General features: G+C 46.0%; 1 protein-coding gene across 1 annotated transcript in view; it reads right to left on the bottom strand.

Annotated features, from left to right (window-relative positions):
- Positions 1–760: 760 nt before the first annotated feature.
- LOC139403960 (poly(ADP-ribose) glycohydrolase-like) overlaps positions 761–12,960 on the bottom strand; it is a gene marked incomplete at its 3' end in the record, with an annotated part of 90,880 nt that continues 78,680 nt past the window's right edge. The window contains exons 17-18 of the mRNA XM_071147173.1: positions 4,473–4,578; positions 761–894 (exon numbers count right to left, since the gene is read on the bottom strand). Of these exons, the coding sequence (XP_071003274.1) occupies positions 761–894; positions 4,473–4,578 (240 nt within the window). The remainder of the gene's footprint in view (positions 895–4,472; positions 4,579–12,960) is intronic.

Consider the following 12,960-nt stretch of genomic DNA (forward strand, 5'->3'; position numbering starts at 1 on the left):
CTGTGTGAGGGTTAGGGACATGGTAATGTGGATAGGGAGATAGCATGTGTCTTACCGACGCTGACGTGTCTCTGTGTGAGGGTTAGGGACATGGTAATGGGGATAGGGAGATAGCATGTGCCTTACCGACGCTGACGTGTCTCTGTGTGAGGGTTAGGGACATGGTAATGTGGATAGGGATATAGCATGTGTCTTACCGACGCTGACGTGTCTCTGTGTGAGGGTTAGGGACATGGTAATGTGGATAGGGATATAGCATGTGCCTTACCGACGCTGACGTGTCTCTGTGTGAGGGTTAGGGACATGGTAATGTGAATAGGGATATAGCATGTGTCTTACCGACGCTGACGTGTCTCTGTGTGAGGGTTAGGGACATGGTAATGTGGATAGGGATATAGCATGTGTCTTACCGACGCTGACGTGTCTCTGTGTGAGGGTTAGGGACATGGTAATGTGGATAGGGAGATAGCATGTGTCTTACCGACGCTGACGTGTCTCTGTGTGAGGGTTAGGGACATGGTAATGTGGATAGGGAGATAGCATGTGTCTTACCGACGCTGACGTGTCTCTGTGTGAGGGTTAGGGACATGGTAATGTGGATAGGGAGATAGCATGTGTCTTACCGACGCTGACGTGTCTCTGTGTGAGGGTTAGGGACATGGAAAAGTGTATAGGGATATAGGATGTACCTTACCGACGCTGACGTGTCTCTGTGTGAGGGTTAGGGACATGGTAATGTGGATAGGGAGATAGCATGTGCCTTACCGACGCTGACGTGTCTCTGTGTGAGGAAGTAGTGCATGTCGTAGACGTCTTTCATCAGGGCGCTGTCACCAAAGGTGAAATAGGCCACGTCTCGGCCTGCCTCAGAGGCTGCCAGAATCTGGAGCAGAGCTGGAGGGGTGGGGGGGGGGGGTGGCAGGATGTAGGGGGGAGAGAGAAGGACGGAGAGAGAGAGACGGAGAGACAGTGAGAGACATGGAGACAGAGAGAGAGAGAAAGAGGGAGAGAGAGAGAGAGAGAGAGAGAGAAACTGTCTATACAGGACCGATACTTTCTACAGAACCAGTACAAGACATGATACAAGGATCAGAGTAAACATGCTGAAGACAGCGACAACACAACCAGATTCAACCGGCGCCATTTAAACTGTCATATTACACACCTTGGCTCAGAATGAATGAAGAAATGACTAGAATACCCAGAGTCCCCCACTGAGGAGCCAGACTTAGTCACCGTGTGAGCAAGGGAAGGCAGGCTCTGGCCCCAGAACCTTGTGAATATATCATTAAGAGTCTGGAAATAAAGTCTGCTTTATTAATAAAGAAACCGTGACAGAGAGAGGCAACAGTAACGAGCTACGAACGCTGCTGAATAAACATCTGCGACGGTGGGGGGGCTGAAGCTTCTCCTTTCAGACTTTCCTTTCCTCCTTTTTTTACATTGTCATCACTCTTTCAACTTGTCCCACAATTAAAAGTATGGGATGGAGCGATTCGAGAGAGAGTCCAGGTAAACAGAGGGGAACATTGGGCTATATTAAGTGTCTGTTCCCCCCCCGGCCCCAGAGGCATGTCATTAAGAAGAAAGTGGAGTAAGAAAACTTGACTTCAGAGACCTGGACCGATGCTAGGCTAATCAACTAACTGGTTCCGGACCGATTCTAGGCTAATTAACGAACTGGTTCCGGACCGATGCTAGGCTAATCAACTAACTGGTTCCGGACCGATTCTAGGCTAATTAACCAACTAGTTCTGGACCGATGCTAGGCTAATCAACTAACTGGTTCCGGACCGATTCTAGGCTAATTAACCAACTAGTTCTGGACCGATGCTAGGCTAATTAACTAACTGGAATACATGCTGATAAACCATATATACAGTACCTTCAGAAACTATTCACACCCCTTGACTTTTCAAGCATTTTGTTTAGTTTAGGACTGATGCTAGGCTAATTAACTAACTTGTATAAAATTTAAAAAAAATAAAAAAATTAAAAAAAAGTTTAATCGATTTTGTATTCAGGCTGTAACAACAAAATGTGGAATAAGTCAAGGGGTATGAATACTTTCTGGAGGCACTTTATATACAAAACATTAGGAACACCTTCCTAACATTGAGAGTTTCCCCTCCCCTCCTTTTCCCCTCAGAACAGCCTCAATTAATCGGGGTCATGGACTCTACAAGGTGTCGAAAGCGTTCCACAGGGATGCTGGCCCATGTTGACTACAATGCTTCTCACAGGTTGGCTGGATGTCCTTTGGGTGGTGGACCATTCTTGACCATATAGATGGAAAACTGTTGAGCGAGAAAAACCCAGGTTATATGTCAAAACTATAACTGGGCCACTCAAGAACATTCAATGTCGTTTTGGTAAGCAACTCCAGTGTATATTTGGCCTTCTATTTTAGGTTATTGTCCTGCTGAAAGGTGAATTTCACTCCCATTGTCTGTTGGAAAGCAGACAACCAGGTTTTCCTCTCTGATTTTGCCTGTGCTTAGCTCTATTTCGTTTCTTTTGATCCTAACACACTCCCTAGTCCTTGTCAATGACAAGCATACCCATAACATGATGCAGTCACCACCAAGAATGAAAATATGAAGAGTGGTACTCAGTGATGAGTTGTGTTGGATTTGCCCTAAACATAACGCTTTGTAATCAGAACATAAAGTACATTTCTTTGCCACATTTTTTGCAGTTCTACTGATGCATGTTTCGGAATATTTTTATTCTGTACAGGCTTCCTTCTTTTCACTCTGTCATTTAGGTTAATATTGTTGAGTAACTACAATGTTGTTGATCCATATTCAGTTTTCTCCCATCACAGCCATTAAACTCTGAGCTGGTTTCAGCTAGTTTATTTAGCCTCACAGCACCACTGGGTGCTAAGTGTTAGCGGTTGTTTAGCCTCACAGCACCACTGGGTGCTAAGTGTTAGCGGTAGTTTAGTCTCACAGCACCACTGGGTGCTAAGTGTTAGCGGTAGTTTAGTCTCACAGCACCACTGGGTGCTAAGTGTTAGCGGTAGTGTAGTCTCACAGCACCACTGGGTGCTAAGTGTTAGCGGTTGTTTAGTCTCACAGCACCACTGGGTGCTAAGTGTTAGCGGTTGTTTAGTCTCACAGCACCACTGGGTGCTAAGTGTTAGCGGTAGTTTAGTCTCACAGCACCACTGGGTGCTAAGTGTTAGCGGTAGTTTAGCCTCACAGCACCACTGGGTGCTAAGTGTTAGCGGTAGTTTAGTCTCACAGCACCACTGGGTGCTAAGTGTTAGCGGTTGTTTAGTCTCACAGCACCACTGGGTGCTAAGTGTTAGCGGTTGTTTAGCCTCACAGCACCACTGGGTGCTAAGTGTTAGCGGTACTTTAGTCTCACAGCACCACTGGGTGCTAAGTGTTAGCGGTTGTTTAGCCTCACAGCACCACTGGGTGCTAAGTGTTAGCGGTAGTTTAGTCTCACAGCACCACTGGGTGCTAAGTGTTAGCAGTAGTTTAGTCTCACAGCACCACTGGGTGCTAAGTGTTAGCGGTAGTTTAGCCTCACAGCACCATTGGGTGCTAAGTGTTAGCGGTAGTTTAGCCGCACAGCACTACTGGGTGCTAAGTGTTAGCGGTAGTTTAGCCTGACAGCACCACTGGGTGCTAAGTGTTAGCGGTAGTGCAGTAGTCTAGTGGTATCCTCCTCTGAGCCCCTGCCTGAGATTTTACCGTAATTCTGTTACCAAACTTTGCATCTACACAGCTTTTCCCAGTAAATGTTCATACATTTTTTTTACTGTGTAAATGATTTAAAGTTAGTCCTTGTGCATAGAGTTGTACGGTTTGTTAAACTTTGAAATCAAAATGGTTTTATGTTTGGCATACATTCCTAAGTGAAAAATCGTGAGTCTCAGCGTAAATCCGTTAACGTGGAATTGCCCCTAGGTCTATAATGGATAGGTGGGCTGGGGCAGGCGATCAATTCCACTGTTAATGAAAAATATTAACGTTGTCAGTTGATCAATATGACGGGAGACAAATAGGCATTAAGTAAATAAATGTATTCCACAGCCAAGGCTAACGAGAGAAGGGCCAGTTCACACTAACAGGCAATGCGTCCCAAATGGCACCCTATTCAGTACACTACTTTTGGCCATGGCCCATAGGGTGTACACTATATTATAGGGAATACGGTGCCATTTGGGACTCAAATCAGGGCCTGTTGAAAAGCGTGGATTTTCAACTGGAGATTTAATCATATTCTCTCCTATACTCAACAGTACAGTCCAATTTGGACCACGTCGACACAGAAGAACGTTAAAAAAATTAATGAACGGTGCTTAACTTGGGCCGGAACATGGTACCGGCCCACAAAATGAGTACAGGCACGTTCAGTCCACCTCAAGAAGTGGATAAGAGTGGCTCCTAAATGACTCAAATGTAAATGTAAAATCAGCCATTTTGAGTGAAGTGCTAATGTTGCCCCATGCTTACCTTTAAACCTAGCGTCTCCACCGAACACACCACAGCCCCAGTTTCCTGTAGCAACCGCAGAGAGATCCTGACTCCTCTCCCCTGGGCGGGAAAAGCCACAGTATGCCTAAAGGATGGAGGGGGGGGAGAGAAAGATTTAGAACAAAACACAAAAAAGAGCAACCAAATTTCTCAGACAAGTGGGACCATGTAAATTGCACTGGTGAGAAATAAATCCTCAGTAATAAGTCTTCAGTTGGCTGGTCGATGCTGATGTGAGAATACGGATGTGACAGAATGTCAAGTCATCAGACCATGGCAGGCGCTGGGTGGCTGGGTACCAGCCAGTAGTAATGTGTGATGAGATCTCCTTGAACTACACTAAAGCCAGAAGGAGGCCTTTTGCTCCTCTGACGGCCGTTTCGCGCAGTCCCACATCCCTGTTTAGTGTAGTCCCACATCCCTGTTTAGTGTAGTCCCACATCCCTGTTTAGTGTAGTCCCACATCCCTGTTTAGTGTAGTCCCACATCCCTGTTTAGTGTAGCCCCACATCCCTGTTTAGTGTAGTCCCACATCCCTGTTTAGTGTAGTCCCACATCCCTGTTTAGTGTAGCCCCACATCCCTGTTTAGTGTAGTCCCACATCCCTGTTTAGTGTAGCCCCACATCTCTGTTTAGCCCCATATCCCTGTTTAGTGTAGTCCCACATCCCTGTTTAGTGTAGTCCCACATCTCTGTTTAGCCCCATATCCCTGTTTAGTGTAGTCCCACATCCCTGTTTAGTGTAGCCCCACATCCCTGTTTAGTGTAGTCCCACATCCCTGTTTAGTGTAGCCCCACATCCCTGTTTAGTGTAGCCCCACATCTCTGTTTAGCCCCATATCCCTGTTTAGTGTAGTCCCACATCCCTGTTTAGTGTAGTCCCACATCCCTGTTTAGTGTAGTCCCACATCCCTGTTTAGTCCCACATCCCTGTTTAGTGTAGTCCCACATCCCTGTTTAGTGTAGTCCCACATCCCTGTTTAGTGTAGTCCCACATCCCTGTTTAGTGTAGTCCCACATCCCTGTTTAGTGTAGCCCCACATCCCTGTTTAGTGTAGTCCCACATCTCTGTTTAGTGTAGTCCCACATCTCTGTTTAGTGTAGTCCCACATCCCTGTTTAGTGTAGTCCCACATCCCTGTTTAGTGTGGTCCCACATCCCTGTTTAGTGTAGTCCCACATCTCTGTTTAGTGTAGTCCCACATCCCTGTTTAGTGTAGTCCCACATCCCTGTTTAGTGTAGTCCCACATCCCTGTTTAGTGTAGTCCCACATCCCTGTTTAGTGTAGCCCTACATCCCTGTTTAGTGTAGTCCCACATCTCTGTTTAGTGTAGTCCCACATCTCTGTTTAGTGTAGTCCCACATCCCTGTTTAGTGTAGTCCCACATCCCTGTTTAGTGTAGTCCCACATCCCTGTTTAGTGTAGTCCCACATCCCTGTTTAGTGTAGCCCCACATCCCTGTTTAGTGTAGTCCCACATCCCTGTTTAGTGTAGCCCCACATCCCTGTTTAGTGTAGTCCCACATCCCTGTTTAGTGTAGCCCCACATCTCTGTTTAGCCCCATATCCCTGTTTAGTGTAGTCCCACATCCCTGTTTAGTGTAGTCCCACATCTCTGTTTAGCCCCATATCCCTGTTTAGTGTAGTCCCACATCCCTGTTTAGTGTAGCCCCACATCCCTGTTTAGTGTAGTCCCACATCCCTGTTTAGTGTAGCCCCACATCCCTGTTTAGTGTAGCCCCACATCTCTGTTTAGCCCCATATCCCTGTTTAGTGTAGTCCCACATCCCTGTTTAGTGTAGTCCCACATCCCTGTTTAGTGTAGTCCCACATCCCTGTTTAGTGTAGTCCCACATCCCTGTTTAGTCCCACATCCCTGTTTAGTGTAGTCCCACATCCCTGTTTAGTGTAGTCCCACATCCCTGTTTAGTGTAGTCCCACATCCCTGTTTAGTGTAGTCCCACATCCCTGTTTAGTGTAGTCCCACATCCCTGTTTAGTGTAGCCCCACATCCCTGTTTAGTGTAGTCCCACATCTCTGTTTAGTGTAGTCCCACATCCCTGTTTAGTGTAGTCCCACATCCCTGTTTAGTGTAGTCCCACATCCCTGTTTAGTGTAGTCCCACATCCCTGTTTAGTGTAGTCCCACATCCCTGTTTAGTGTAGTCCCACATCTCTGTTTAGTGTAGTCCCACATCTCTGTTTAGTGTAGCCCCACATCCCTGTTTAGTGTAGCCCCACATCCCTGTTTAGTGTAGTCCCACATCTCTGTTTAGTGTAGTCCCACATCCCTGTTTAGTGTAGTCCCACATCCCTGTTTAGTGTGGTCCCACATCCCTGTTTAGTGTAGTCCCACATCTCTGTTTAGTGTAGTCCCACATCCCTGTTTAGTGTAGTCCCACATCCCTGTTTAGTGTAGTCCCACATCCCTGTTTAGTGTAGTCCCACATCCCTGTTTAGTGTAGCCCCACATCCCTGTTTAGTGTAGTCCCACATCCCTGTTTAGTGTAGTCCCACATCCCTGTTTAGTGTAGTCCCACATCTCTGTTTAGTGTAGTCCCACATCCCTGTTTAGTGTAGTCCCACATCCCTGTTTAGTGTAGTCCCACATCCCTGTTTAGTGTAGTCCCGCATCTCTGGTACGTTTCATAATGTAATCATGAGAACTCTAGTAGGATCCTATACATTGACACGTGAATGGAATATGTAACCTAATGTACTGGATACTGCCTGCCGGGCTTAAAGCTCGGCACATCATTCAATGTAATGGCACGCTGCGTGTCAACTAAAAGCCCCTGAAGAAAGATCCGGTTGGCCCGAGTATAAACCATGCATTTTTAAAACGATCATTTAACAACTTCACATGTTGTAGAACAATTACACCTATTTACATCGCTAATGGACTTGACATCCTCTAACATGGCGTGGGACACCTCAGCAAATTAAATGATGGATATACGAAGGGGCTCTGGACATCTATTTTCATCCAGTTTCAGTTTCATCCCAAATGGCACCCTATTCCCTATATAGCGCACTACGGGACCTGGTGGAAAGTAGTGCACTACATAGGGAATAGGGTGCCATTTGGGATGTACACTCCCCTGGAAGGCCAGAGGTAAATTCTAGGGTTTAAAAAGGGCAGATGGGACCGTTTCCTAAACAACCCTCCAAAACAGGATTGATCTCCTTGTTCGGGTTATTTTTCCACCTCCTGTCAGAACGGTCAGTTTCTCTCTGAAGTGAAATTGGACAACATCAACATTTCACATTGTCGTTTTCCTATTGGAAAATATTACGTGAAGAAATGGATAAATAACTTTTTTATGATGTAATTAACCACCACGGTCAGGTTACTAATTGTAAAAACAAAAATAATTTACAAAATAATAATGTATTCGCAATAACTTTACCGGTTAAACAAAAAATGTTGGATCAACTAATGCATGAAGTTGCAGAGATCGTAATGATACACGATAGCCTTAACTAGCTAATCATAGACATGATCCATTCCTGAATCAACAGCCAATGTTTATTATTGTTTACCTCAGAAGAACAGCGCACGTGAGTCATTTCAGATCACTTTACATTTGGCAGTAGTGATTACGAGATCATTGCGTTGTCTTTTGTCTGATTGTATGCAACGGCTAGACACCAACGCTATTAAATCAACGTGACGAGACTAATTTGAACTTAAATGAAAATTAAGGTTCTCGCTGATGCATATAATTATTTTTTTTAAAGACACACACACACACACACACACACACACACACACACACGGAAGATCAAAGCTTATCATCAAAGAGCGGTAGCTGTATCCTGACACCCTCCTGACTTCCACTTTCATTAATATTACAGAACGTTCATATTTGTGTCTACAGTACAACGGAAATGAATGTAAAAGCAGAAGCACTCCAGATACGAGAAGCAGAGAATGGGCGCTTCTCAAAGACGTAGCCAATTGTTTAAATACAGTATACACTAGTGACTCAAAGCCACAGAGCCACCGTCTTGGTTCTCTCCCCCAAACCTTTGTAAAGAAGATTCTAGAAGCTATAGAAAAATGTTTTGCATTAGTTTTTCCCCCACATTAAAAAAAACCTTAATCCATACTGTTAAATTATATTATATGAGCGAAACTAACAAATATATATACAAAAATTTTCCTTAAGTATAACTTTTAGAGAGTAGAAAATGCTACTGTCCTCACTAAAACAAAACACTTAAAAACATTTAATTTTGTTGTTGAAACATGTTGATTAAATACTGCAGAATCCCATTCATTCATATGGACTGCTTCTTCTGAGGAGTACCAATATGGCCGACCTGTGGCTTCAAAGTCTCTCATTGGCCCAATACATAGCATCAGCAATCCAGGGTTTATATACATCATTGACCCCAAACCAACACGACGACTACGTTCATGTTTTATAAATTGCCAAATGGTTACGTCACGTAAGGGTGTTTTGTACTTGTTTGTTCTCCAGTAGTGGTAACTCAATAAGATGAGCATGGTTCGTGGCTGAAAGATTTGGGAGAATGATCCTAAAATGTTCCTGCATTTTTTTTTTACTGACTGGAGTACATGAATGTACACTTTAGGATCACTCTCCCAAACCTCCAGCCACTGTGGTGGTTAATTTCTGTATTATCAAACGAGGAGAGTCAAACCTATCACACAAGTCAGAGTTATACGTAAACTGAATTTTTATTAGTGAGAGCTCTGCAATAGCAATGGGTGGTCGACGAACCACCCCCTCAGATGATTCGTTGAGAGCCACGACACAAAGGCTACTAAAATATTTTATAGCAAAGATCCAGCCCCTAGTCTACATAACAAACAACAGATGAGTGGAACGGGTCACAAGGTGAGACTTGAGGTAGAGTACCTTATGATAAGCTTTCGACCACACTATCTACCAAGAGAGTTCTCATCTGTATTATTCGTAGGCGTCTATTTACCACCACAGAACGAAGCTGGCACTAAGACCGCTCTCAACCAACTCTATAAGGCCATAAGCAAATGCTCACCCAGAAGCAGCGCCACCTAGTGGCCGGGGACTTAAATGCAGGCAAACTGAAATCCGTTTTACCAAATTTTTACCAGCATGTGCAACCAAAAAATAAATAATCCTAGACCACCTTTACTCCACACACAGAGATGCATATAAAGCTCCCTCACCCTCCATTTGGCAAATCTGACCATAATTCTATCCTCCTGATTCCTGCTTACATGTAAAAACTAAAGCAGGAAGTACCAGTGACTCGCTCAATACGATGGTCAGATGACGCGGATGCTAAACTATATGACTGTTTTACTAGCACAGACTGGAATATGTTCCGGGATTCATCCAATGGCATTGAGGAGAATACCAGCTCAGTCACCGGCTTCATCAATAAGTGCATCGATGACGTCGTCCCAACAGTGACTGTACATACATATCCCAACCAGAAGCCATGGATTACAGGCAACATCCGCATCGAGCTAAAGGCTAGAGTTGCCGCTTTCAAGGAGCGGGAGACTAATCCGGGCGCTTATAAGAAATCCCGCTATGCCCTCAGACGAACCATCAAACAAGCAAAGCGTCAATACAGGACTAAGATTGAATCATACTACACCGGCTCTGATGCTCGTCAGATGTGGCAGGGCTTAAAAACTATTACGGACTACAAAGGGAAACCCAGACGCAAGCTGTCCAGTGAAGCTAGCCTACCAGACGAGCTAAATGCCTTTTATGCTTGCTTTAAGGCAAGCAACACTGATTCATGCACAAGTTCACCAGCTGTTTTGGATGACTGTGTGTTAACGCTCTCGGTAGCTGATGTGAACAAAACCTTTAAACAGGTCAATATTCACAAAGCCGCTGGGCCAGACGGATTACCAGGACGTGTTCTCAAAGCATGTGCGGACCAACTGTCAAATGTCTTCACTGACATTTTCAACCTCTCCCTGACCGAGTCTGTAATATCTACATGTTTCAAGCAGACCACCATAGTCCCTGTGCCCAAGGAAGCGAAGGTAATCTGCCTAAATGATTACCACCCAATGGCACTCACATCTGTAGCCATGAAGTGCTTTGAAAGGCTGGTCACGGCTCACATCAACAGCATCCTCCTCTTTCAGGCAGAGAGTAACACCTGGCATACCCCTTTTAATCCACTGTATTGAAGAAGTGAAAGAGGGAAAGAGTGTTGTGTTCCTTTCACCTCTATAGTGGCATCCTGTTAAAACCAGGCCCAGCTACAGCTACACTTGATCCCTGAATCCACTTGTTTAAAAAATGCCTAATTTTCACCTAATTCTCTCATTCTGGAAATGAACCACATACTGTAGAGGGAAAACATGAGTTATAAGATAGTGGTTAGTTCGATAACTATTTTCACACAGATTGCCAGGGTCCAGTAAGCAACTAACGCGTTATAACTTGAAGAACGGCAAGGAGTCGAATACCAGTTAATACTATAGCGAATTAGTTAAGTTACTAACGTTAGCTCATCTGATGTTGTAACGTTAGCTGTCTGACTTTATTAGCCAGCTAATTTTCACACCATAAACTAAATTATTTGATCCGTTAAGTTGGCTAATGTTGCTCAACATTTCTCTGGTTAGCTAACGGAGAATTTGATCCATGCTAGCAAGATACTTAACAATGCTAATACTTGTTCCATCACACTTCTCTCTTTTTCCCCTCACCTCAAACTTCCCAAATGCCAGTTGTTTTTCGGTTACAGCTCATGAAGTACGCTTCATCACCTTCTCACACCACAGCCCGTGGTCAGGCTTCTCACCTAACGTTACCTCTTCGTTATCGTTCAGGGGACACGCTGCTGTAACCTTCTCACCCCGGTCTCCGTGGTCAGGCTTCTCACCTAACGTTACCTCTTCGTTATCGTTCAGGGGACTGCTGTAACCTTCTCACCCCGGTCTCCGTGGTCAGGCTTCTCACCTAACGTTACCTCTTCATTATCGTTCAGGGGACACGCTGCTGTAACCTTCTCACCCCGGTCTCTGTGGTCAGACTTCTCACCAAACGTTACCTCTTCGTTATCGTTCAGGGGATGTGCTGCTGTAACTAACCAGCTGTCTTTCCAGAGCGCATACTGATTCTGTAACTAGTAAATTGGTTGTTTCTTCATTCTTCAGTCGTGTGCTGCATTCTGTTGCTATGTGAACGATTGGCTGAGCCTTGGATACAGCAGCCAGTAGTGATCCGACTCCCCCCCAAACTTTTCTTATCAGATCTACACAAATCACGTAGGTCACCTATTTTGGATTTAAAACGGTGAATATCGCCCGAAAGGTGACAAGTTTGTATCCCTGAGACATTGTGGAGAAAAGTAATTGGTTCCTCCATTAATCACACCATCTCTTCAACATGGTTTATGAAGGTAAAGAGACATTCACATATGAAGACAATGTTCCCTCCTGTCCTCTTCCCTTTCGGATATTCTGCTTAGCACCAGGGACATGTGAAAGACAAGCCTGACCTCTCCCCTCTCTGGGCCCCAGGTGACTGAGCCCCAGGTGAGGGAAGAAGTGCAACTGCCAACACCAGAGTCTGAAGGGATACATTCTAATCACATCAGCATACAACGCAGATAAGACATCTTAATTTTCTATGTTACACGACTAATTCTGATTCTTCTGCCACACCACAAACCATGATCCCCCTGGTCGAGTTACCACCGCTCCCCCTGGTCGAGTTACCACCGCTCCCCCTGTCGAGTTACCACCGCTCCCCCCGGTCGAGTTACCACCGCTCCCCCCTGTCGAGTTACCACCGCTCCCCCTGGTCGAGTTACCACCGCTCCCCCTGGTCGAGTTACCACCGCTACCCCCGGTCGAGTTACCACCGCTCCCCCTGGTCTAGTTACCACCGCTCCCCCTGGTCTAGTTACCACCGGTCGAGTTACCACCGCTCCCCCTGGTCTAGTTACCACCGCTCCCCCTGGTCTAGTTACCACCGGTCGAGTTACCACTGCTCCCCCTGGTCGAGTTACCACCGCTCCCCCTGGTCGAGTTACCACCGGTCGAGTTACCACCGCTCCCCCTGGTCTAGTTACCACCGCTCCCCCTGGTCTAGTTACCACCGCTCCCCCTGGTCGAGTTACCACCGGTCGAGTTACCACCGAATCCACTGGTCTAGTTACCACCGCTCCCCCTGGTCTAGTTACCACCGCTCCCCCTGGTTGAGTTACCACTGGTAGAGTTACCAACGCTCCCCTGGTCTAGTTACCACCGCTCCCCCTGGTCGAGTTACCACCGCTCCCCCTGGTCGAGTTACCACCGCTCCCCCTGGTCGAGTTACCACTACTCCCCCTGGTCGAGTTACCACCGGTTGAGTTACCACCGCTCCCCCTGGCCGAGTTACCACCGCCTCCCCTGGTCGAGTTACCACCGCTCTCCCTGGCCGAGTTACCACCGCTCTCCCTGGCCGAGTTACCACCGCTCCCCCTGGCCGAGTTAC

Source organism: Oncorhynchus clarkii, unplaced genomic scaffold (genome assembly GCF_045791955.1).
Source record: "Oncorhynchus clarkii lewisi isolate Uvic-CL-2024 unplaced genomic scaffold, UVic_Ocla_1.0 unplaced_contig_11854_pilon_pilon, whole genome shotgun sequence".
Taxonomy (NCBI): domain Eukaryota; kingdom Metazoa; phylum Chordata; class Actinopteri; order Salmoniformes; family Salmonidae; genus Oncorhynchus; species Oncorhynchus clarkii.